At 62.6% G+C, this 22,985-nt stretch overlaps 5 protein-coding genes across 13 annotated transcripts; 4 read left to right on the plus strand and 1 right to left on the minus strand.

The window, feature by feature from the left end:
* The first annotated feature begins 317 nt into the window (after positions 1-317).
* Positions 318-4,850, plus strand: Naglu (N-acetyl-alpha-glucosaminidase). 2 transcript variants are annotated; one of them, XM_004859833.3, is made up of 6 exons: positions 318-762; positions 1,179-1,326; positions 1,554-1,700; positions 1,783-1,868; positions 2,544-2,800; positions 3,439-4,850. In XM_004859833.3, exons 1-6 carry the CDS (start codon positions 365-367, stop codon positions 4,647-4,649), a joined length of 2,247 nt encoding a protein of 748 aa, XP_004859890.1. In that variant the 5' UTR covers positions 318-364; the 3' UTR covers positions 4,650-4,850. The 2 variants fall into 2 exon arrangements, with proteins under 2 accessions (XP_004859890.1, XP_087058423.1); XM_087202297.1 differs by lacking the exon at positions 318-762 and adding an exon at positions 842-865.
* Hsd17b1 (hydroxysteroid 17-beta dehydrogenase 1) lies at positions 4,841-7,116 on the plus strand. Of its 5 annotated transcripts, none has more exons than XM_004859337.3 (6): positions 4,841-5,392; positions 5,508-5,675; positions 5,770-5,949; positions 6,277-6,370; positions 6,551-6,725; positions 6,810-7,116. In XM_004859337.3, exons 1-6 carry the CDS (start codon positions 5,287-5,289, stop codon positions 7,011-7,013), a joined length of 927 nt encoding a protein of 308 aa, XP_004859394.1. In that variant the 5' UTR covers positions 4,841-5,286; the 3' UTR covers positions 7,014-7,116. The 5 variants fall into 5 exon arrangements, with proteins under 5 accessions (XP_004859394.1, XP_021095729.1, XP_021095730.1 ...); XM_021240071.2 differs by having other exon boundaries at positions 5,103-5,392; positions 6,840-7,116; XM_021240070.2 differs by having other exon boundaries at positions 5,102-5,392; positions 5,508-5,949; positions 6,840-7,116.
* Positions 7,117-10,552: 3,436 nt separating this feature from the next.
* Positions 10,553-15,054, plus strand: Coasy (Coenzyme A synthase). 2 transcript variants are annotated; one of them, XM_013077728.3, is made up of 9 exons: positions 10,553-12,355; positions 13,061-13,284; positions 13,455-13,586; positions 13,696-13,885; positions 13,966-14,030; positions 14,148-14,232; positions 14,303-14,400; positions 14,477-14,623; positions 14,726-15,054. In XM_013077728.3, exons 1-9 carry the CDS (start codon positions 11,656-11,658, stop codon positions 14,786-14,788), a joined length of 1,704 nt encoding a protein of 567 aa, XP_012933182.1. In that variant the 5' UTR covers positions 10,553-11,655; the 3' UTR covers positions 14,789-15,054. The 2 variants fall into 2 exon arrangements, with proteins under 2 accessions (XP_012933182.1, XP_004859383.1); XM_004859326.4 differs by having other exon boundaries at positions 13,061-13,275.
* On the plus strand, positions 14,923-18,500 carry Mlx (MAX dimerization protein MLX). Of its 3 annotated transcripts, none has more exons than XM_004859321.4 (8): positions 14,923-15,489; positions 15,710-15,746; positions 15,963-16,052; positions 16,261-16,367; positions 16,508-16,607; positions 16,686-16,785; positions 16,955-17,156; positions 17,781-18,500. In XM_004859321.4, exons 1-8 carry the CDS (start codon positions 15,448-15,450, stop codon positions 17,835-17,837), a joined length of 735 nt encoding a protein of 244 aa, XP_004859378.1. In that variant the 5' UTR covers positions 14,923-15,447; the 3' UTR covers positions 17,838-18,500. The 3 variants fall into 3 exon arrangements, with proteins under 3 accessions (XP_004859378.1, XP_012933184.1, XP_004859379.1); XM_013077730.3 differs by having other exon boundaries at positions 15,337-15,489; positions 15,975-16,052; XM_004859322.4 differs by lacking the exon at positions 15,963-16,052 and having other exon boundaries at positions 15,337-15,489.
* Positions 18,186-22,700, minus strand: Psmc3ip (PSMC3 interacting protein). Its single transcript, XM_004859324.4, has 8 exons — positions 22,122-22,700; positions 21,938-22,038; positions 21,774-21,863; positions 19,683-19,794; positions 18,973-19,118; positions 18,849-18,902; positions 18,717-18,776; positions 18,186-18,648 (listed from the first exon to the last, which is right to left on the minus strand). Exons 1-8 carry the CDS (start codon positions 22,558-22,560, stop codon positions 18,592-18,594), a joined length of 1,059 nt encoding a protein of 352 aa, XP_004859381.2. The 5' UTR covers positions 22,561-22,700; the 3' UTR covers positions 18,186-18,591.
* Positions 22,701-22,985: the final 285 nt, after the last annotated feature.

Consider the following 22,985-nt stretch of genomic DNA (forward strand, 5'->3'; position numbering starts at 1 on the left):
AAAATGAAAAAGTGCTAGGGATGTAGCACAGTGCAAAGGCCCTGGGTACACACCCCCCCCCGCCCCACGTACGACCAAAACACCAAAAAGTTCAAATATGTATGTACTGGGTGGGGGAGATTCAGGAAAAAAAGCACCTGCCCTTAAGGAACGGTGGGAGATGGAAGACAGCGATGGGCGGGAAAGGCTCGTGACCGAGGGCGCCCCAGAAGCCCCGCCGGGCCAGCCGGCCGGGAAGCGGAGTCTCTAGCCCAGGCTAGGCTTCACGGTCACGTGACCCGCGGTCAGCAGCTGATTGGCGGCGGTCTCCCCGCCCCGCCCCGCCCCTCCTGGCAGTCTTGGGCCCCCTGCCGGGGCTGCGAGCATGGGGACTGCGCCACAGCTCCTGCTGCTCCTGGGGCTCCTGGGACTCCTGCTACTGGCCAGGGCCGGGGCCTGGGGCGCGGCCGGCGACGAGTCCCGGGAGACGGCGGCCGTGCGTGCGCTCGCGGCCCGCCTGCTGGGGCCCGGGCCCGCAGCCGCCTTCGCGCTGTCGGTGGAGCGCACCCTGGCGGCCGGGCCGGGCACCGACGTCTTCGTGCTCAGCGGCGGCGGCGCGCGAGTGCGCGTGCGCGGCTCCTCGGGCGTGGCGGCGGCCGCTGGGCTGCACCGCTATCTGCGCGACTTCTGCGGCTGCCACGTGGCCTGGTCGGGTGCCCAGCTGCGCCTGCCGCGCCCGCTGCCCGCGGTGCCCGGTGAGCTGACAGAGGCCTCGCCCTACAGGTACGGGGCGCCGCACTCCTTTCCCGGGGCCGAGGGTCCCCGACCCGGGAGCCCAGAGAAGGGGGCCGCGTGCATGTGTCGACGGGCGGGCGAGAAGCCCCAGGTGCGAAGCTGTGACCCGTGCATTTCCTGTCCCACCCCTTGATGGTGCTGCCCCCCTCACTCACCGGGTTCCCATCAGACCGAGGGGAGGGAGCCGTCTTCCTTCCAGGACAGGGACCAACCTGGCCAACGGGGTTCTGTCACCCACACATAATTGTGCTCTCCTGTCAACCCAGCACTCGGGAGGCAGAGGCAGGAGGATCACCGTGAGTTCAAGGCCAGGCTGAGCTACATAGTGAGACCCAATCTCAAAAAATATATATAATAAAATATTATATATAATTACATAGCACCAAGTTGCCGCCTACCCTCAGGTACCGCTACTACCAGAATGTGTGCACGCACAGCTACTCCTTCGTGTGGTGGGACTGGGCACGCTGGGAGCGGGAGATCGACTGGATGGCGTTGCACGGCATCAACTTGGCACTGGCTTGGAGCGGCCAGGAGGCCATCTGGCAGCGGGTTCGTGTCCACCTGCCCTTCCCCACCCTGCCCCGCCCCGCCCTGCCTACCCGACACCCAGGCCTGGCTGGGCGTGTGGCATCTGGCACGCTGAGCAAAGGCTCCGGAAGCCTTAGTGAACGAGCCTGCCTGGCCCTGTCTCCCAGAGCTGGGCGGGCCCTCGGAGGCAGGCGGTGAGTTCACTGGGTGCATAGAGACTGCCACCCCGTGACATGCTGGCTCCCCAGGTGTACCTGGCCCTGGGCCTGACGCAGGCAGAGATCGACCAGCACTTCACGGGCCCAGCCTTCCTGGCCTGGGGCCGCATGGGCAACCTGCATGGCTGGGGCGGACCCCTGCCCCACGCCTGGCACCTCAAGCAGCTCTACCTGCAGGTAGCAGGCGGGAGGAATGGGCAGGGTCCCGGCCCCGTGGCCGTGGGCCTGGGTCCTGCTCACTGGCCCCTCCTCCTCCCAGCACCGGGTCCTGGACCGGATGCGTGCGCTGGGCATGACGCCCGTGTTGCCTGCCTTCGCAGGGCATGTCCCTAAAGCTGTCACCAGGTGAGCTCCCGGGACACTGGCCCCTCGAAGCCATGAGTTAGGAAATCTGGGCTCCGTGTGTGGGTCCAAGCTTGGTTCCTGGCCATTCCCAACCTGCCTGTGAGTGCAGATTCCATGGCGGCTCTGAGCCTCGGTTGCCTTGCATAGCTACTTCGCTCTGTGAGACTCAGCATGGGGCCTTAGCACGTGGCCACTTTACTACTGGCCACAGGGGGCACATGGGTCTCTGTCCCTCAGCTGCACGCCCTCCTCTCTCCCAAGGTGGGAGACCTTGGCAGCTCCCCCAGGAGCCACCTTCATGCCTGGGAGTCTTGGTCCCTGCCCCAGTCCCTGGGCTTAGCCTGTGCCAGGGCCTTGCTGGCTGTCCCTGCAGGACCCTCATTTGGTTACTCAGTGAAAGCTTTTCTAGCTACCTCAGGCTGCCAGACCCAGCTCAGACAGGGAAGGAGAGTGGCTCCCTTGAGCTGGCCAGAGGGGCAGAGCTAGCAGAAGCTTTTTAGACAGGTGATTCTCAGAGGACAGTGTGGAAGACCCAAGTAGATAAGCAAGGTGGGCATGGCACATGCAAAGGCTCTGGGGCACGAGGACCTGGACGCATCTAGGACCTGTACATGGGCCTGTGAGACTGCTGGGGTCACGGGCCACGATGTAACCTGAGTGTTTGCTCCCTGCTAGGGTGTTCCCACAGGTCAATGTCACCCAGCTGGGCAGCTGGGGACACTTCAACTGCTCCTACTCCTGCTCCTTCCTTCTGGCTCCGGGAGACCCCCTCTTCCCCCTCATTGGGAGCCTCTTCCTGCGGGAGCTAAACAGGGAGTTCGGCACAGACCACTTCTACGGGGCTGACACTTTCAATGAGATGCAGCCGCCCTCCTCTGAGCCTGCCTACCTGGCCGCAGCCACTGCCGCCGTGTACGAAGCCATGACTGCAGGTGCGGTGCCCGGGTGGTTGGGAGGGCCCAGGTCTGCAAGGGCGCAAGTGCTGGCTCCCTGGAAGCTTTCCGGGCTGGGTCCCGAAGTGGGTGGTGCAGGCTGGGGCTGGGGTCAGGCCACAGCCTGAGGGTCTCCACCCTCAGCTCAGGCTCAAGCCCACAGCACGGTGCAGTCCACAGGGCTGGGCGGGGGCCTTGGGGTCCCCCACCTGCCCACGTCTCACTGCCGTGATGAAGTGGGGCCGGGGACCACACGGCAGAGTAGAGGTCAAGGCTGCATGTGGGACAGCATCCGCGGGCAGAGCCCGGAGGCAGCACAGGGACCATCACCGCTGTACTCGCTGCTCCCCACTTCTCTCATCATGCCAGAGTTCAGTCAGGATGCCACCCAAGGACCCATCTAACCCTGAGCGGCTCCCAAAGGGCTCTCCTCTCAACACCATGGTCATATCAAGTTCCCAGCCGGGGCTGGAACTTGCAATCCTCCTGCCTCAGCCTCCCAGAGTGCTGGGGTTGCAGGTGTTAACCAGCCCTCTGGGTGGCTCACATGTTCGCAGGGCTGGCGTTGTGCTGGTGACCTTTGCTTCCTTCTGTGGATTGGGGTGCTTCACCCTCTTTCTCCCCTCTTCTCCCTGTAGTGGACCCTGATGCTGTGTGGCTGCTCCAAGGCTGGCTCTTTCAGCACCAGCCTGAGTTCTGGGGCCCGGCCCAGGTGGGGGCGGTGCTGGGGGCCGTGCCACAGGGCCGCCTGCTGGTTCTGGACCTGTTTGCCGAGAACCAGCCCGTCTACACCCGCACGGCCTCCTTCGGGGGCCAGCCCTTCATCTGGTGCATGCTGCACAACTTTGGTGGCAACCACGGCCTCTTCGGAGCCCTGGAGGCTGTGAACCGGGGCCCTGCAGCCGCCCGCCTCTTCCCCAACTCCACCGTGGTGGGCACGGGCATTGCACCGGAGGGCATCGGCCAGAATGAGGTGGTCTACGCGCTCATGGCGGAGCTGGGCTGGCGGAAAGACCCGGTGCCCGATCTGTCGGCCTGGGTGGCCCGCTTCGCAGAGCAGCGGTATGGGGTGGCCCAGCCAGATGCGGTGTTGGCCTGGAGACTCCTGCTGCACAGCGTCTACAACTGCTCAGGCGAGGCCTGCCGTGGCCACAATCACAGCCCGCTGGTCCGGCGGCCATCCCTGCAGATGAACACCACTGTCTGGTACAACCGGTCCGACGTATTTGAGGCCTGGCGGCTGCTGCTCAAAGCCACACCCAACCTGACCGCCAGCCCGGCCTTCCGCTATGACCTGCTGGACGTCACCCGCCAGGGGCTGCAGGAGCTGGTCAGCTTGTACTACGAGGAGGCACGGGCTGCCTACATGCGCCAGGAGCTGGAGGGGCTGCTGAGGGCTGGGGGCGTCCTGGCCTACAAGCTCCTGCCCGCGCTGGACGAGGTGCTGGCCAGCGACCACCGCTTCCTGCTGGGCAGCTGGCTGGAGCAGGCCCGGGCGGTGGCCGTGAGCTCGGCGGAGGCCGATCTGTATGAGCAGAACAGCCGCTACCAGCTGACCCTGTGGGGGCCGGAAGGCAACATCCTGGACTACGCCAACAAGCAGCTGGCGGGCCTGGTGGCTGACTACTATGTGCCCCGCTGGCGGCTCTTTGTGGAGACGCTGGCCAGCAGCCTGGCCAGGGGTGTCCCCTTCCAGCAGCAGCAGTTCAACAGCGACGTTTTCCTGCTGGAGCAGGCTTTCGTGCTGAGCAGGAAGAGGTACCCCAGCCAGCCCCAGGGGGACACTGTGGAGCTGGCCAGGAGCACCTTCCTCAGGTTTGCCCCCCGGAAGGTGGCTGGCACCAGGTGACAGGGACGCTGCATGCCGTGTGCCCCAGACTTTGCTGGGGCAGGATCCAGAGCCTGGAGCTGGACCAGCATCTCAGGGACCTCAGTCCTGGGAAAACGGGCTGAGCTCTGGCTCAGGGGCGTGGGTGGCTTGCAGAGGAATGGGCTGCCTCCTCGGCCACCCCAATTTGGGATTAAAGTGATGTTTTCTGTCACTTGGTAACTGCAGTGGGCCTGGTCTGTCTGAAGGAGCTCACTGAGGGGCTTCTGAGGACCGGGCTGCTGCGTGGGCTCCGGGTGGGCGGTTCTCGCCTGTGCCTCAGTCTCCGCTTCTCCTGCTGACCCCTAGCGTCTGAACAGAGGGTACCCTTTCCCAGTGCGGCAGGGAGCCTGGGCCTAACTGTTCAGGACCAGAGCGCCCATGAGCTGGCTGCTGTGCCTGGGGGCCCCACGCTCCCTACACGGTGCTCCCACTCCCTCACTGCACCAGGGTCAGTTCCAGGCCAGTCAAGGGGGTTCCCTGACTTTGCCCCAGGGCTGGGTGGGCTGCCCTGACCAGGCGGGTGAGTGGCCTTGAGATTGCAGGCAGACACAACAAGGGGCGGGGACACTGAGGGTATCAGGAGCCCCAGGCCAGCTGAGCCCCAGAGCGCTGCGCCATGCACCCTGCGGAGCGCACCGTGGTGCTCATCACCGGCTGCTCCTCGGGCATCGGCCTGCACCTGGCCGTCCGCCTGGCCTCGGATCCGTCCGGGAGCTTCAAAGGTATGGGTGGGGGCGCCCGGGAGGGCGGGGCGGGCAGGGGCCTCTGACCACCACCCTGCATCCCAGTGTTCGCCACCATGCGGGCCCGGGCGCGCTGACCGCACCCCAACCGCAGTGTATGCCACCATGCGGGACCTGGCAGCGCAGGGCGCGCTGTGGGAGGCGGCCCGGGCCCGGCACTGCCCGCCTGGGACCCTGGAGACGCTGCAGCTGGACGTGAGGGACTCGGACTCAGTGGCGGCTGCCCGGGCACGCGTGGTAGAGGGCCGCGTGGACGTGCTGGGTGAGGGTCCCCCGAGCGCACGTGCAGAGCCCTCCTGCGCGGGGACACCAGGGACAGGCTGGGCGGGGCGGACACTCGGTCGGCTCTCCCGCAGTGTGCAACGCGGGCCGCGGGCTCCTTGGGCCGCTGGAAGCGCACGGGCTGGGCGCTGTGGGCTCCGTGCTGGACGTGAACGTGGTGGGGACCGTGCGGACGGTGCAGGCCTTCCTGCCGGACATGAAGCGGCGCGGCTCGGGACGCGTGCTGGTGACTGGGAGCGTGGGAGGCCTGATGGGTGAGTGGGGCGGGGCCGGGCGGGCTCTGTGTAGGCCACGCCCAGCCCGAGGGTGGCCCGAGGGTGGCCAGGGGAGCGTGGGTGGGACTTGCTGGTGTGCGCAGACCAGGCCCAACCAGAGGAAAATGCTGGAGGGAAGGGGCGGGAGTTTTGGGTGGCGTGGCACACACTAGTCACATCCAATCCAAGAGCAGGCTGCTGGTGACAAGCTAGGGAGGGGCGGGGCTTGCTGGTACCTCGCCCAGTTGGGACTGGCTGCGGGGCCAAAGACTGGAGGGGTGGGCCGATGGGCGTGGCCGGCCTCCACAAACCTGAGTCGCCCACCAGGGCTGCCCTTCAACGCTGTGTACTGTGCCAGCAAGTTCGCGCTGGAGGGTCTGTGCGAGAGCCTGGCGGTTCTGCTGCTGCCCTTCGGGGTCCAGTGAGTCACCACCCGCCTGGCCCTGGGGGTCCGACCTGGGGCCCGGGCGCTGCTCTGGTCGGCTGAACCGACTCGGGGGACGGGACAGGGAGGCTCCCGGGTCACACGGGCTGTCCTGGGCACCCGCCGCCCTCCCGTCACCTTCCCCAGCCCCTTTCTGTCCCCATTCCGCCGCCGCAGCGTGAGCCTCATCGAGTGCGGCCCGGTGCACACCGCCTTCCACGAGAAGCTGGAGGGCGGCCCGGGGGGAGCGCTGGCCCACACAGACGCCCGCACGCGCCAGCTCTTCTCGCTCTACCAGCGGCACTGCGAGCAGGTGGCGTGCGACGCGCAGGACCCGGAGGAGGTGGCAGAGGTGGGCACAGGGCTCTGGGCGGGGCGGGACTCGGACCTGAGTTGGGCGGGGCCCTGGTCCAGACCCCGCCCCTCCCGCCTCCAGGTCTTCCTGGCTGCCCTTCGTGCCCCGCAGCCCGCCCTGCGCTATTTCTGCACGGAGCGCTTCCTACCTCTTGCGCGCCTGCGCCTCGAGGACCCGAGCGGCCGCAGCTACGTGGATGCCATGCACCGCGCCGTGTTCGCCGCCGACCCCGGGGCTGGGGTGTCTGGGGGCTCCGTGCCGGGCGCCGCCCCCTGTGAAGGCTGACCCCGCCCACTGGGGCAGGGCCCTGGCCTCTGATGGGCCTCCACTGTGACCCGTGCTCCGGGCTGCTGCTAAGCCTGAGATAATAAAGCTACAGTTATGGTTATTATTAGTGTGTGACCACTGGGACCTTCCCAGGCGGACCAGAGGGAAGAGGAGGAACGGTGGACACCACAGCAGAGGCTGAGGCAGGAACACTGCCAATTTTGAGTTCAGTCTGGGCTCCTCACGGAGACCTTGTCCCAAAGTAAACTTTTATAAAAGGGACGGGAATGTAGCTCAGCTGTGCAGCGCCTTTGGATTCAAATCCCAATATGGAATAGAAAGAAGGAGGATGCCGGGCCTGTGGCGCACGCCTGTAACCCTAGCACTCGGGAGGCTGAGACCAGTTTGGGCTACATAGCGAGACCATGTCTCAAAAACATACAAACAAAGGTCACCATTCACCATATTGTTTGACCACATCCCTTAAATGAGGACCACTGCTAAAGGAATCAAAGCGGGGCAGCCCTGCCCAGGGCCCTGCTGCCCTTGCCCCCGAAGGACAGCATCTTCCCTCCCAGGATGCTTGGCCAGGGCTGGGGGCCACCTGGGCTGCGCACAGTCTGTCCTTCCCGCCCTGCAGGGGCACAGGGCAGGAGACCTGAGCTGTCCCCACTCCCATGGAGGCCTGGCGGGGGGGGGGGGCGCGGGGGAGCAGCAGGACTCTGGGTGGGCAGAGAGGCACGGGGGGGGGGCGGCTGGGACGCTGGGATGTGGCAAAGGCAGCTCGATGACATCCGGACCCTCTCATCTGTGGCCTCGGAGGTAGGGGCCTCATACCCACCCCTGCTGGTCTCCCTGCCATGTCACCCTCGTGGCCCTCCTGTCCCCTTCGCATTTAGGAAGGCCTGAGGCATCGTGGCTGGAGTTTCTGAGGCATCCCAGCTGTCCCTGTGCACCTCTGAGAGTGATTTGCTCACAAGGTTGCCAGGGTGAGTGCCAGGTGTGACTCCTCTCTCCCACAGTTCATATTCTGCACAGTCTCACACTGTTCCTGACTTCAGATAACATTTCTTTCTTGACACAGGATTTCCCTATGTAGCCCAGGTTGGCCTTGAACTCTAGGTGATCCTCCTGCCTCAGCCTCCCAAATGCTGGGACTACAGATGTGGGCCACCATGCCCAGTTCAAATACCATCTCTATGCTGATGGCCCCCCCAGGCTTGTGTCTCCTCCTGCCCACTCAGCAGAGATGCCTTTCAAAGATGCCTTCTTGGGGCCAGGGATTTAGCTCAGTGGTTCTGCTGCCTGCCTCAAAAGCACAAGGTCCCGAGTTTGATCCCTGGTACCAAAACACAAAACAAAAACTCAAAGATGCCTTCCAGTCCCAATTCCTAGTTGGGCACGAAGTGCACGCCTATGGTCCAGGCACTCAGGAGGCTGAGGCAGGAAGATCATGAATTGGAGGCCAGCCTGGGCTACACAGGGAAATCCTGTCTCAAACAAAACCAAGCATCCAGTTCCTGATGGGAGATGCCTGCTCCCCCTTCAATCGTCCCCATTTCCCCAGACTTCTCCCTTTTCCACGACCCTTGGACTGCAACTCAACCCTGCCTTTCACCCACTCCACTGGCAGGGAGCTCTGACTTCTATCTCCAGATCGCCCCAGCCAGTCGCCGTCCCTTCCTGACCTCCCATCGGGCACCACAGCAGCCTCCACACTGGTTTTCCTGATGCCACCCTGGCCACCAACAGTAACAGTTACACAGTGCAGGCAGAATGGCATTTCATGAAATGAACGTCTGCCAGGCATGGTGCTGCACTCCTGTCATCTCAGCACTTGGGAGGCTGAGGCAGGAGGATCACTGCGAGTTCAAGGCCAGCCTGGCTTCCCTGTCTCAAAAAAAGCCTGATTGCATCTCTGCTTTACATTCCTCCTGAAGCATCCCCACTCACTATGACCCAGGTGTCCCTAAGGTCCCCAAGACCTCTGCTAGCTGGTCCTCCTTCCCCTCTGCCCTCATCCCCAGCACTCTTCATCTTCCTCTATGGCAGCACCCCTACCTCTGCCCCAGGGCCTTTGCACTGGCTGTCTTGTGTAGATTCACCTTTCCTCAGTCTGATTCCATCTCCTTTTTCAGGTCGTTGCTGTTGCCCTGGATCAGCAGCTTTCCCTGCCCACCCCCCATGGTTCCTTCCTCTGCTAGGTTTTTCTTCGTAGCTTTTTTTGTTTGGTTTTTTGAGACAGAGTCTCACCATGTAGTCCAAGGTGGCCTTGGGCTCACTATATAGCCCAGGCTGACCTCGAACTCTCAGTGATCCTCCTGCCTCAGCCTCCTGAGGGGTGGGATTACAGGCGTGCACCACCACCCAAGGCCTTTCTCCTCGCCTATCATCAGTGAAGTATTGAACTCGGGGCGGGGGGACCTCTCAGACCTTTCTTCTCAACTTTGTGAACACATTTACTGTGCACATGAGACCACCCCGATGTTTTGGGACATTGCCCGATAGCCTTTGATTTTTTTTTTTTATGGTACTGGGGGATCAAACTCGGGTCCTTGCACTTGCAAGGCAGGCGGCAGAACAACTGAGCTAAATCCCTGGCCCCATAGCCTTTGATTTTTGCTTCTTCAAATAAAACAAAGTTTCTTTTCTCTCTCTCTCTCATTGAACCCAGGGCCTCTGCACTGAGCTACCTCGCCAGCCCTTTTAAATTTTTTTTATTTTGAGACGGTCTCACTAAAACACGAAGTTTCCCGGGCTGGGCTGGAACCTTGACCCTCCTGACTCAGCCTCCAGCCTGGCGCAGCCTCTCTTTAAATTGCAATTTACAATGGCTCCAGCAAGAAACCTGACCCTTAACATCTTTAGTCTTGGTTCCAAAGGCAGATGTATGGGCTGAGAGCTCATACACTTTGGAGGCCCTCATTAGGAACATTAGACCGGACCCCGTGGCACACCTGTAATCCCAGCTACTCAAGAGGCTGAGGCAGGATTGCTAGTTCAAGGCGTGTGGACAAGTTAGCAAGACTGTCTCAAAATTTAAAAACAGGGCAGTGGATGTTGCTCAGAAGCCCCTAGGTTCAGTTCCCAGTATCACAAAACAAAATCAAGCCGGACATGATGGCACACCCATGTAATGCTAGCACTCAGGAGGCTGAGCCAGGAGGATCACTGCGAGTTCGAGGCCGGCCTGGACTACATAGTGAGACCCTGCCTCAAGCCCAGCACCAAAAAAGGTGTGAAGGTGGGTATTTTTTCAGTTCGGGGAAACCAAACCACAGCGCATTATGGGGATCCTATGGACTGGTTGCTTCCCTCAGGTGACCATAGACAATCATTCACCTGAAAGATCTTGTTCGGTTTTTTTGGTTTTTTTTTTTTAATACCTGGGGTGGAATTCGGGTCCTTGCGCTTGCGCAGCAGGCAGTGAAACCACTGAGCTAAATCCCAGGCCCTGAAAGATCTTGTTCGATGTTATTTACCATTACTGGGGGTGAACTCGGGGCTTCCCACATGGTAGGCAAACACTACCACTGAGCTACATCCCCGGCCCTTTTAAATATTTGTTTATTTAAAATTTTGTTTATTTGGTCAATGAACACAGCACAAGTGTACAAGACAATGTTGCTGGATACACACGAAAATGCATAATTTTACAGAATCAAAATAGCACATGCTGGAATCTGAGAGCTAAACAAAAAATTGAAATGGTGTCTTTAAGTCATATTAAACAATAATTTTTTAAAAAAATTTATTTAAAATTTAAAATGGCCGGGGATTTAGCTCAGTGGCTTCGCCGCCTGCCTGGCAAGCTCAAGGACCCGAGTTCGATCCCCGGTACCAAAAAAAAAAAAAAATTTAAAATGTAGGGTCTCCCTACATTGCCCAGACTTTGAGCTCGTGCTCCTGCCTAAGCCTCCTGAGCAGCTGGGATTACGGGCGTGTGCCACCACATCCGGCCTGAAATGTTTTCTGAGGGCAGCTTGGCTTCCCGCCACGGCACGATCCCAGCTTTGGCCTCTCATTTCCACCTGCGACATGGGGGGACCACCCCCCAACTATGCCCTTGAGCCCTGAGGGTCCCGGGGGGCTCGGGAAGGAGCGCCCCGATCCTGGCACTCCGAGAGCCTCCAGGTAACCAGGCTGGAGACAATGTCCCCGCCCCTGAAAGGAATACGCGAAACGCAAACACGGGCCCGCCTGCCCTTCGCCCTGTCCGTTTGGAGCTAGGACCCAGGTTTCCTTTAGCATCCCCAGATCTTCAGGTTCGCCCCGCCCTCAGAAAAATCTCGCGAGCATTTCGGTGTGACTCGCGGTTAAAAGATCTGGCCCTTCTCAGTTTCCGTAGCGCGGAGTTGTAGTCCCTAACGTAGTGCTTCCGGGTCACCGCCGGGGCAGTCCGTGCGGCGGCGTCTGTGGAGCCTAGCGCTGAGGGCTCGGCGAGTAGCGGACCAACGCGGGTTGCGAGGCCCCTCCCGCCCCTCCTCGAGGCCTTATAGGCCTCGGTGCAGCTTGGCCAGAGCGCCCAGGACCCCCGGGCTCCAGCGCCGTGACTCAGTCATCTTGTCCAGAGTGCCTTTCTCCGCCGTCCCCTCTGGGCCCCTCGCGTGCTGTCACTCACTGTCGCTCCGTGTCCCCGTCCGTCCGCAGGCCCGGCACCATGGCTGCCTTCCGCTCCGGCCTGCTGGTGCTGACGGCGCCGCTGCCCGCGCTGGCCCCGCGCCTGGCGCCTCTGCTGAGCTCGGCCGCGGGTCTGGTGAACCACACGCTCTACGTCCACCTACAGCCTGGCCTGACCCTGGCGGGCCCCGCGCAGCCGCACCCCGGCCCGGTGCCCGCCACCTTCGAGGTCCTCGACGTCCTCTCGCTGCTCTACGCGGGCGCCGACCGCCACCGCGGTCTGGACGTGCGCGTGCTGCTGAGCAACGTGCAGGCCAAGAGCGCCCTGGCGCCCGCGCCCGTGGGCTCCGTGCAGAACCTGGCGCACCCGCCGGAGGTGGTGCTTACCGACTTCCAGGCCCGCGACGGCAGCCAGTACAACCCGGTGAAGCAGCAGCTGGAGCGCTACGCCACCAGCTGTTACAGCTGTTGCCCGCAGCTGTCGTCCGTGCTGCTGCACCCCGATCACGGGACGGGAGAGCTGCCCGCGGAGCCCCTGGACGTCCCCTTGCCCGCCACCATCAGGCCTGCGTCCCCCGTGGCCAGATCCCCAAAGCAGCCCGTGCCCGGCTACCAGCGCGGCGCCCTGGGCGGCACCTTCGACCGCCTGCACAACGCCCACAAGGTGCTGCTCAGCGTCGCCTGCGTCCTGGCCCAGGAGCGGCTGGTGGTAGGAGTGGCGGACAAGGACCTGTTGAAGAGTGAGTGAGAGGCTCCTCGATGACCTTGCGCCCCTCCTACCTCCAAGCTGGTGGAGGAAGACGGGCCACTCCCCACTTCCAGATGTCCCCGTGACCTGCTCCGTCGGTGCGGGGACCCTTTTTTTTTTTTTTTTTTTGGTACCGGGGATCGAATTCAGGACCTTGTTCTTGCAAGGCAGGCACGGGAACCACTGAGCTAAATCCCCGGCCCGATGCAGGGACAGTTTAGTAATCAGCTCTTTGTGCCTGGGGTCAGTCAGAACTGCCCCAGTGCCGGCCCAGGAGTCTGTACTTTGACCTCGTCCAGGTCACCAGCTCTTGAGACACTGGGTCGATGAACGTGTCAGTTGTAGGAGCAGTGCCACAGTCAGAAGGGACTCGAGGACGCTGTGGTTTCAGATTTGCCAGCTAACTGTTGCACACAGGTACTGGCAAGTCTCTGGTGTGACTCGTTGGTGGCTTGTTCTCCGACAGGCCAGCCTTGGATCCACCTTGCTGCCTGCCCATTTTCTTGGCATTGTCCCCAGGCCTTCTGTCCTCCTCTTCTCTTTGGCTGGGATCAGGAACTTTGGGCGGCTCCCTTGACCACCTGCACAAGGCCCATGAGGTGCCTGCCCCTCAGTGTCCCGTGTCATTCTCTCCTTGGGCACACTTGGGTGCAGGACCCTGCAGGACACTTACCCTACGCCTGTGCTACTCCCCCAGGCAAGGTGCTCCCTGAGCTGCTCCAGCCTTATGCAGACCGTGTGGAACACCTGAGTGAGTTCCTGGTGGACGTCAAGCCCTCCTTGACTTTTGATATCGTCCCCCTGGTGGACCCCTATGGGCCCGCGGGCTCTGATGCCTTGCTGGAGTTCCTGGTGGTCAGCGAGGAGACCTATCGTGGGGGGATGGCCGTCAACCGCTTCCGACTGGAGCATGTAACCCCTGTGGGAGACGGGTGAGGGGACGGGAGGGGAGGAAGGCAGAGAGGGTGCAGGGTGGTGGGAAGTGGCTAGGAGGCTCGGATCCCAGCTTCCTCTGGAATAGGAGGAGCGTGAGACAGATTGGGGTCTGGGTTTATCCTCCCGCTCTTTACCCCTTTCCCCCTTTCCTACAGGGCTTGGAGGAGCTGGTCTTGTACCAGATCCAGCTGCTGAAGGACCAAAGTCACAAGGAAAATGAAGAAGACAAAGTCAGCTCCTCCAGCTTCCGCCAGCGAATGTTGGGCACCCTGCTGAGGCCCCCAAATGTAAGCCTCCCCTCTTCCTGCTCGTGCCTGGTGTGCCAGGAATGCTGGGAAGGAGAAAGCGAGGGCTTCAGACCCAAGCAGGAGCTGAAGGCCAGTTATCTACCCACAGAAGAGGCCAGAGCTCCCACCCTGCCTGTACGTGCTTGGCCTGACGGGCATCAGCGCCTCTGGGAAGAGCTCTGTTGCTCGGAGGCTGAGGAGCCTGGGGGCGTATGTCATCGACAGTGACCAGCTGGGCCATCGGGCCTATGCTCCGGGAGGCTCCGCCTACCAGCCCGTGGTGGAGGCCTTCGGAACGGGTAATGACCCATGAGGCCTGGAGGTGGTCTGAGGCTGGGAGGTGGCCTTGCCTCTGCTCAGCCCCCCTCCTGTCACCTAGACATTCTCCATAAAGATGGCGTCATCAACAGGAAGGTCCTAGGCAGCCGGGTGTTCGGGAACAAGGTGAGTTTGCAGTGCTCCTCAGACTCCTCAGCCACCACCAGGAGCTGTTCCTGCATCTCAGGCTGGCTCTGGCACGCAGGGACGTAACCTCTGCCCACTCTCTCTGTCCACTCCCAGAAGCAGCTGAAGGTCCTCACAGACATCGTGTGGCCAGTGATCACCAAGCTGGCCCTAGAGGAGATGGACCGGGCTGTGGCCCAGGGTGAGTGGGGCCACCTGCCTCCCCGGGGGCTGGGTGGGGCTGCGCTGGTGGTGACCAGGCCCTCCTGCAGGGAAGACAGTGTGTGTCCTCGATGCCGCCGTGTTGCTGGAAGCCGGCTGGCAGGACATGGTGCATGAAGTGTGGACCGTGGTCATCCCCGAGACTGAGGTACGTGGGCCCCAAGCTTCCCCTGGGCCCGAGGCAGCGCTCTGGTCCCTCCCGACACTCCGCCATCTGTGCCCAGGCTGTGCGCCGCATCATGGAGAGGGACGGGCTGAGCGAGGCTGCCGCCCACAGCCGGCTGCAGAGCCAGATGAGCGGGCAGCAGCTGGTGGGCCAGAGCCACGTGGTGCTGAGCACTCTGTGGGCGCCGCACATCACCCAGCAGCAGGTCTGTGGCTGAGGGGCCGGGGCGGCACTGGGCGGCGCGGCCTGGCCCTGGGCTGTCCGCCTGACCCTGTCCTTCCTTTCTCTGACATCGGGCCGCCTGAAGGTGGAACGAGCCTGGGATCTGCTGCAGAAACGCCTCCCTGAGACTCTTCGCGCCCGGGACTGACCGTGCGACCCCTGGGGGCCCATAGGGGCCCCTGGAGCCCCCGGAGAGCCGTACAGAGGAGGCAGCGGTCCTCAGGTCTCAGGCCGGGAGCTTCGTTCCGGGCTGTGCAGGACACGGCTGGCCTGGGGGGCACCGGGGCGGCCATGGTGGGGACAGGCAGTGGGGAGCAGGCCCAGGGCTCCCCGACACAGGCCGGGTCTGCTGCCCGGCTGCGGGCCAGGGAGTCTGGAGCGCGGCACAGAATTAAAGTGGATGTGTGCAGAGGATGCCTGTGCTGTCTGCTTCCCGCCCGGGCACCCAGGGCTCTCGGTTAGGGCGCCGTGCTTAAGAGCCAGCCAGAAGTCCCTCCCTGCTTCCGGCAGGACTGGTCGGCCGGCCTGGAGCAGTATCTACACGAGCTCGTTTATGCAGTCCGGCGGACCCTTGGCCCCCGGAAAGGACCCCTGGTTCTCGGCTCCCGGAGGCGCTCTGGGCACAGCTGGGCCGGGCGGCGGGGGTGAGCGCTGCCCCCCCCCCCGTGCGCATGCACACTCGCAGTGTCCTCGCCCCGCCCCCAGTCCGGGCTCGGATTGGCGGACCCGGGCCACGTGGGCGCCTCGCCTCTTCCCGGCCCTGGGGTCCCACCCGGGCTGACTTCCGGTCCGCTGGGTCGGTCCGCGATGACGGAGCCCGGAGCCTCTCCTGAGGACCCGTGGGTCAAGGCAAGCCCGGGAACGCACGCCGCTAGGGGAGGGCGGGCCGGGCTCCAGCGCACCGGGCTTTCCTCCTGCGCCCCAGTCTCCCTGCCATCCGGGTTTCGGGGCTGCGGAGAAGACCACTCTACCCGGGTGGGAGACCACGGGGCGGGCGGGGCCCCGCGACCATCGCCCGCATCTGGCGCTGGGCTGCGCCACCTGACCTCGCCCCCTCGCCCGTGCGCAGGTGGAGTGCGCCTATAGCGACACCAGCCTGGACCCTGGTGAGTGCCCGCCGCGGCCGAGCCCCGGCCCCCGCTGAGCACCGAGGCCGGAAACACCCGGCTGCGCCACCGTGAGCTGGGAGGCGCCCGGGCGGGGACAGCCGGTCACTCCCTTCGAGCCACGAGCAGAGTGGACCTTTGCGCGTAGTGCGCGGGAAGGGGGGGAGGCGTCACCCGCACAGTACCCGTCCCCTCAGTGACCCGCGTCTCCTCCAGGGCTTTTTGTAGAAAGCGCCCGCAAGGGGAGCGTGGTGTCCAGGGCTAACAGCATCGGTTCCACCAGCGCCTCTTCTGTCCCCAACACAGGTAGGCGTCCCCCACCACCCAGAGGCGGGGTCCATCATTTGTGTCCTTCCCAGACAGGGAACCAGACCCACCTCTGCTGCCTGGCGTCTCCCCGGGTGTCTTTTTCTACCCCTTCTACCTGGCGCCAGGCTCCTGGCCAGGGACAGGCGAGCTTTGTCGGCCCCTTCTGGGCCTCACGTCGCCTCCCCTGCTCCCCACTCTGTGCTAGATGATGAGGACAGCGATTACCAGCAGGAGTCCTACAAGGAGTCCTACAAGGACCGGCGACGGCGAGCACACACCCAGGCCGAGCAGAAGCGCAGGGACGCCATCAAGGTGACGGAGGCCCTGACCTGGTTTGCATCCATCTGCCCAGATCCCCAGTTGTCCCCGGCAGCCTGGGGTGGCTGCTCCCTCCCTTAGGGGTGCACAGCTCCTTCCTCAGTCCGCTCCTGAGGGTCCCCCTGTCCCCACAGAGAGGATACGACGACCTTCAGACCATTGTCCCCACCTGCCAGCAGCAGGACTTCTCCATCGGCTCCCAGAAGCTCAGCAAGGCCATCGTCCTGCAGAAGAGTAGGCAGGGGCTGGGGGTGGAGAGAGGCACGGCCCCCCCACCCTGGGCCTCCTGTGACACCTCTGTGCCCACCCCAGCCATCGACTACATCCAGTTTCTGCACAAGGAGAAGAAAAAGCAGGAGGAGGAGGTGTCTACCCTGCGCAAGGATGTCACTGCCCTGAAGATCATGAAAGTGTAAGGGGCGACCTGGAGACAGAGCTGCTTGGGGGACGCCACTGCCGCACCCAGCCTCCCGCTCCACACCAGCAGGAAGTGACCCCAGCTGTCACCTGTGCCCTCCACCTCCGGGATCACGCAGGTAGCCCTTGGCTTCCCTGGCGGCTGAGGCCCCTGCCATTTTCAGGAACTACGAGCAGATCGTCAAGGCGCACCGAGACAACCCACATGAGGGGAAGGACCAGGTGTCTGACCAGGTCAAGTTCAGCGTGTTCCAGGGCATTATGGACTCCCTGTTCCAGTCCTTCAATGCCTCCATCTCGGTGGCCAGCTTCCAGGAGCTGTCGGCCTGCGTCTTCAGCTGGATCGAGGAGCACTGCAAGCCCCAGGTGCGGCTGGCTAGGGGTGTCTGCTGCCAGCCTTGGGGTGTGAGCCAGGCTCCCCCGTGTGGACACACCGGGCCACTGGAGCAGTTGACCCAAGGGTTATCTCTTGCTGCTGCTGAATGTACCAGGGCTGTGGGGTCTCCTGCTTTTGAGGCCTGGCTGCTGAGATTCTTCTTTCCTACGTTTTGTTTTGTTTTTGCAGTACTGCAGCTTAAACCCAGGACCATTACACTAAGGTGCATCCTCAGCCCTTGTTTTGAGATAAGGTTTTGCCACATTGCCCAAGCTGGGGCTTGAATTGTGACCTTTCTGCCTCAGCTTCCCAACATTTTTCAGTTTGTGTATATTTGTATATATTTTTAGATGGTCTTGCTGTGTAGTTCAGGCTGGCCTTGAATTCGCTGGTAGGCCAGACTTGCAGTGATCCTCCTGTCTCAGTGTCTCCAGTGCAGGGACTTTTAAGTTAAAACACTGCCCCAGTGAGAATCTGAAAGGGATCACTCACAGCCACTGCCTAAACTCTACTACTAGTGGTTTATTGTATTTGCTTCTGGGCCCTTGGGGGTAGGGGCTGTGCCCTAGGGAGCCACCTGCAACCCTGCCTGAGTTCGTCTCTCTCCACTCCAGACCCTGCGTGACATCATGCTGGGCGTCCTGCATCAGCTTAAGAACCAGCTCTACTGATGGCTGCAGACACCACAGAGCCCAGATGTCTCCTGCCTGGCTGGGACCACATCCTGTGTGAGGAGCATGTTTTGTGAACGCTTCTGATCATTTATTTTCCCGACCATGCAGCCAGTCCTTGCCTCTCCCCACAGGGAGCCCCGAACCTGTGGAGATTGACCAGCTTGGGCTGCTTTGGTATCTATCGGTGGCCTGTGGCTTAGGTGTGGCACTTGGCAGTGGCTGGGAGAGGACACTGAGCTACACCAAAGGGGCCGGGCTGGGTCCCTACTCTGCCACTGCTCCAGGGCGCGCGAAGCCCCCAGCGTCTTCTGCCCACACCCCAAAGACAGGCGGGACACAGTGGTGCACATTGGCAAATCTTTTTTTTCCCCCCTTCGGTGCCAGGGATGGAACTCAGGACCTTGAGCTTGCCAGGCAGGCGCAGGCTGCTGAGCTACATCCCCGCCCCTCTAGAAATATTTTTTTTAAATACCAACAAGGCAGTTTTGCTACAGATACAACTTTGGAAAGTGAAATCCCCCAGCCTTTCTCCCCTCCCCTCTTCTCCGGGAGTGCTGGAAATGCTGGGCCCCAGGAGCCCCCTCAGGGTCCCGCGGGGTCGCTGCCCATGGGAAAGTCAGTTTTACAGGAAGTCACAATAAACATCACGTGTCCACTGGCCTTGCTTGTTCCAAACCTGCAGGTGACGCTCAAACTGCTGCATAGGCGGAGAGTGGGAGCTGCCCCCCCCCCCCCGCCTGCTCCAAGAGGCCTAGGGGTCCGGGGGCGCCGCGCCGTGGTCCTCGTCCGTCTCAATGCCGACTTCCTCCTGCGGGCAGGAGTGTGAGGGCCTGCGCTGCAGCAGGGGACCCGGCCCACGGGGCAGAGGCCACTTACAAAGAACTGCTTCTTGCTCTTGGGGTAGCCCTCGAGGATGGCCGCAGACAGCTCCATCGCCTGGGGGGGACAGAGCCATGCTGTACCTGGCAGCGCGGGGACAGGGCCACCCCCGGGGCCCCCACCACTCACCAGCCGCTTGCGCGTCCTCCACTCCCGGCAGTAGCGCTGCTGCTCTCGGTGCACCTGCGGGAAGAAGGGTTCAGCAGTGCCCGCCCAGCCACCCGGGCCCTCCCTCCGCGGGCTGCGCTGCCACCTGCTCCTTCTCGGCCGGGGTCACGTGCACGGGGGCCGCTGTGATGCCCCGCAGCCTCTCGGTGTAGCCCGCACACTCGGACTTCAGCCGCGCGATCTCCTGCTGCATCTCTGGCGTGGTCAGGGCGCTCGTCAGCTCCTTCAGCTCTGAAACAGAGGCCGGGCCAGCACCGCCCCAGCCGGCTGCAGTCCAGGCCTGGAGGACACAGCTGCGCAGGCTCGGGACAAGGGGGCTCAGTCTAGTTTTCTCCACGCCTGTCTACAAGTGGTGGTGAGGTGAGGCTGAGGGGACCTGCCAGCCCCGCGGGACAGGACAACACGGGTCAGTGCACCAGACTGCGCAAGGGCGGGTGCACGCTTCCCCCGGTTTCTGCACAGACAGCGGCAGTCTCACATGTCCTGCTCTGGCGCCACTTGGGCTTGAATCAGCCCCCACATGGAACCCCAGCTCCAGCCCTTTTGTCTTGGGTCAGGGTCTCACTAAGTTGGCCAGGCTGGGCTCTACCTTGCCCTTGAGATCCTCCTGCCACAGCCTCCTGGAGTGCTAGGGTGACAGGCATGCGCCACCACACCCCGCTATTCTTTGTTTAAAGTCTCAGGCAGCCCCACTGGGGCCTCTGCAGTGACACCAGCAGATGCCCACCCAGTCCCTGCGCAGCTCCTGACCCAAGGAACCTGGCCTGGCAGGCACCCTGCAGGGCACCCTCCTACCGGCCTCCATGTGGCGGCAGCTCTGCTGCAGGCCCTGCACCTTCGCGGTGAGGGCCAGGATCTTGGCGTCCAGGCTCTGGAGGTCAGCATCGCTCACAGTGTCAAACTGGTCCTACCAGGGACAGGAAAAGCCAAGTGACAAGCAGGACGGAGCTGGAGCGCCTTGGGGAGGCTGGGGACGCCAACCAGAGGGCACCCCGAGAAGTCATTCAGGGGCTGATTCCAACAGGGAGAGAAAAGAGCTGGGCACAGCGGCGCATACCTGTCATCCCACCTGTTTGGGAGGCTGAGGCAGGAGGTTTGAAAGTTTGAGCCTAGCCTAAGCAACTTAGGAGACCATGTCTCAAAACCAGGTACAGGGCTGGAGATGTGGCTCAGTAGCAGAGCACTTGCCTGGTGTGCACAAGGCCCCAAGTCCCACCCCAGCACCACACGTACACGTGTGTGTACGCACAGGTATAAAAGCAGGAATCCAACACCTGCACAAGCTTCCAGGCTGGCAGGATCCCAAGCAGCAGGGAGGGAGCTCTCCACTGGATGAGCAAAGCACCCAGCCCCGCTGCAGCAACACAGCAACTCCACCTGGGCGGGAGACCCAGAGCCTGGGCTTCAGCAGCAAGAAGAGTGACAGGCGGCTTGGGATGGGCTCGATGGGCTGAGGGTCTCGAGCAGGACCCTCTGGGCCATGGGCACCCTGACAACTGCCAGTGGGGTGTGCAGGGGGACAGCATGACAGGCGCGGGGACTGCGAGCCAAGCCTGTGGGGCTGGAGTCTCCAGTTGCGCCCGTCCCTGCATGGCCCGCAGCTGCAGAGGGGAGTCTGCGTGACCAGGGCTTAGGTGCCCTCTGAGGCCTAAGGATGCGGCGAGGCCCTTCGTGGAACGTTTGTCACCCCCTCACGGAGCAGCATAGGGAAGCCTGTCAGAGAAGACTAGCCTCAGAGGGGTTCAGTTGAGTTAAACCAGCACGGATTCCATGTCCTCTGAGTGTGACAGGCCGTGGGGGGAGTGAATGAAAACGAAAAGTGGGGTTTGCCCTGGGAAAGCACCGGTTTAGGGAGGGACACAAGTAAAGAGAAAGGGACAAACCAGCATGCCTGGGGCACCGGACATACGGCACAGGGCACAGGAGGCAGGGGAGAGCCTGGAAGTGGCCGTGTGCACAGAGCGTCGGGGCCAAGCTCTGAAGTGATGGCCAGAGGGAGCCCCGGAGGACAATCCAACCTGGACAGAGGCAGTCAGGACTACAATACCAGGCAACGGGGTGAGGAGGAAGGACAGAAGAGTGAAACACATCCAAGGTGTCTGGTGTGGATGGGCAGAGGCTGATAGCCGAGTCTCCAGCCCTTTCCCTTATTCGGTGGGGAAGCATTTGGGAGGAAGATGCAGGAGCAGCTCTGCATCTAGGCAGATCATGCCAGATTCACAGAACGCTCAAGGACACCAGGTCTGTGACTGGGACCAGCTGAGAAGAGGGTCTGAACTCCCAAACTTATGGCAAGGCAGCAGATTCAAGAAAGGAAAATTCAAAGCCGGGTGCGGTCGCCCACACCTGTAATTCCAGCACTCGGGAGACTGAGGCAGGAGGATCGCTGTGAGTTCGAGGCCAGCCTGGGTTACATAGTGAGTTCAGGGCCAGCCTGAACTACAAAGGGAGACCCTGTCTCAAAAAACCAAAATAAAAGGAAAGAGAAAACACCCCTCAGCTGTACTCAATGAGTAGACGAATGCAGTTACACCCAAGTGACTGCAGTAAGAGAGGAGAGCGGCAGAGAGGAGCCAGCGTGGGGAATGAGGCAGGTGACGCTGCTGAGACTCGGAAAGGCAGGCTGGCGGCCTGGCGTCCGAAGTGTGTGCTGGGAGAGGCTGAAGGGAAGCGTCCTGTGCCAGAATGGTGCGGGTCGGCTGGGAGGAAACAAGCGCTCAGGCGAGCTCCTGCAACCAGGAGCTGCTGCCCCCACCGAGAGTCACCTCTGGAGAGCTCGCGAATCTCCGGGCAGAGGGCGCACGTGTGGGAGGCGCTGTCCCTGGCGCCCCAGCTCTCACCGAGCCGGTCCCGGGGCTGCCACTCCTCGCCGGGCGCGGGCCTCACCTGGTTGGCGAAGTAGACCTTCTGCTTGCCGTAGGTCTTCTCCCGAACCCTGCCCTGCTGGGCCAGCTGCTCCAGCGTCTTCACCACCGCCTGCCAGGGGAGGGCGAGGGGTCAGGGCGGCGGCGGGGACGGGGCGGCGGCGGGGGCGGGGCTCCGGTGCTCACCGCCTTGCTCAGCCCGTGTTCCCTCTGCAAGTTCCCGAACACGTCCTGGGCGCTGTAGGGCCTGTTCTGCTCCTCCAGGTACCTCAGGAGGATACTGGGGGCTGCGGAGAGACGGGACAGGACGAAGGTCCCTCGGCCGGCCTCCCCCGGGCCCCCGCCTTCCACCCGTTCGCGCCCCAGGTACCTCCCGCCGCAGCTTCCGCCCGGCCTTTACTCATGGCCGTTTCCCGCCGCGCAACTGAAAAACGGATGTCGTGATTGCCTGCGACGACGGCTCCTTCCGGCGACGGAGGGCGGACCTCAAGCGGTGATTGGCTAGAGGGGAAGCTTTCCCGACGACGATTGGCTGGAGCGGAAGCGATTCCTGCACCGCGGCAGCCCCTCCCGAAGGCCCGAACGGCATAGTTCGGCCCCGCCCTCCTGCACCTCGGGCCGGCCCCCCGCCCCGGAAAGGAGGCGGCAGCGGGCGAAGCCATGCCGCGTTGCCACCTGGCCTGGGCCTGGGCCCGGGCCCGACTCCACGCGACCCGACCACTTCGTCTGCAGGGCTGGCAGAGCCCGCAGCCGTGCGAATGGTGCTGCCTCCGCCGCCCCGAGCCGCGCACGCAGGGGGCGCTCGGCATCGCGGTGGTTTCCGACCCGGCAGAAGGCAGGCCGGGAGGGGCTGCGAGAATCCGCTGAGCCGTAGCCGAGCAGGGCTCAGCAGCACCTGGCAGGCAGGTGCTTTCCACTCCTGACCGTAGTGGCCGGGCGACAGAGACTGAAATAAGTATTTTTAGCTTCTGAGGTCAGTTGAAGGCCAAAGAGCAGCTGTCCTTGCCGCCCGGAGAATCTAGTGGCGAGCCCGGTACTTTCCCCTCCCCCAGCACTGAGGATTTTCTGCATATTCACTGTGTCGCCCAGCCGCCCAGATGCTGGGATTACAGGCGTTCGCCACCATGACCAGCTTGTTTGAGAGACTGGGTCTTGATAAATTATCTAGTCTGTCCTCAGACTCCCAGCGATCCTCCTGCCTCAGCCTCGAGTGCTGGGATTATACTCATAAACC

This window comes from Heterocephalus glaber, unplaced genomic scaffold, assembly GCF_053883595.1.
Source record: "Heterocephalus glaber isolate CG9 unplaced genomic scaffold, H.glaber_assembly_v1.0 deba00001773, whole genome shotgun sequence".
In the NCBI taxonomy this organism is placed as follows: domain Eukaryota; kingdom Metazoa; phylum Chordata; class Mammalia; order Rodentia; family Bathyergidae; genus Heterocephalus; species Heterocephalus glaber.

Coding starts and splice junctions, on each gene's coding strand:
- Naglu (XM_004859833.3), top strand. CDS start 365: ATGGGGACTGCGCCACAGCTCCTGCTGCTCCTGGGGCTCCTGGGACTC. Junction 1,701..1,782: donor TCAAGCAGCTCTACCTGCAG/GTAGCAGGCGGG, acceptor TCCTCCTCCCAG/CACCGGGTCCTGGACCGGAT. Junction 2,801..3,438: donor GTACGAAGCCATGACTGCAG/GTGCGGTGCCCG, acceptor TTCTCCCTGTAG/TGGACCCTGATGCTGTGTGG.
- Hsd17b1 (XM_004859336.3), top strand. CDS start 5,287: ATGCACCCTGCGGAGCGCACCGTGGTGCTCATCACCGGCTGCTCCTCG. Junction 5,393..5,507: donor TCCGTCCGGGAGCTTCAAAG/GTATGGGTGGGG, acceptor CCCCAACCGCAG/TGTATGCCACCATGCGGGAC. Junction 5,950..6,276: donor GAGCGTGGGAGGCCTGATGG/GTGAGTGGGGCG, acceptor GTCGCCCACCAG/GGCTGCCCTTCAACGCTGTG.
- Coasy (XM_013077728.3), top strand. CDS start 11,656: ATGGCTGCCTTCCGCTCCGGCCTGCTGGTGCTGACGGCGCCGCTGCCC. Junction 13,587..13,695: donor CCCTGCTGAGGCCCCCAAAT/GTAAGCCTCCCC, acceptor ATCTACCCACAG/AAGAGGCCAGAGCTCCCACC. Junction 14,031..14,147: donor GCCGGGTGTTCGGGAACAAG/GTGAGTTTGCAG, acceptor GTCCACTCCCAG/AAGCAGCTGAAGGTCCTCAC.
- Mlx (XM_004859321.4), top strand. CDS start 15,448: ATGACGGAGCCCGGAGCCTCTCCTGAGGACCCGTGGGTCAAG. Junction 15,490..15,709: donor CTGAGGACCCGTGGGTCAAG/GCAAGCCCGGGA, acceptor GCCCGTGCGCAG/GTGGAGTGCGCCTATAGCGA. Junction 16,053..16,260: donor CTCTTCTGTCCCCAACACAG/GTAGGCGTCCCC, acceptor ACTCTGTGCTAG/ATGATGAGGACAGCGATTAC.
- Psmc3ip (XM_004859324.4), bottom strand. CDS start 22,560: ATGCCGAGCGCCCCCTGCGTGCGCGGCTCGGGGCGGCGGAGGCAGCAC. Junction 22,039..22,121: donor GGCGGAAGCTGCGGCGGGAG/GTACCTGGGGCG, acceptor GTCTCTCCGCAG/CCCCCAGTATCCTCCTGAGG. Junction 18,903..18,972: donor CCCCGGCCGAGAAGGAGCAG/GTGGCAGCGCAG, acceptor TTCTTCCCGCAG/GTGCACCGAGAGCAGCAGCG.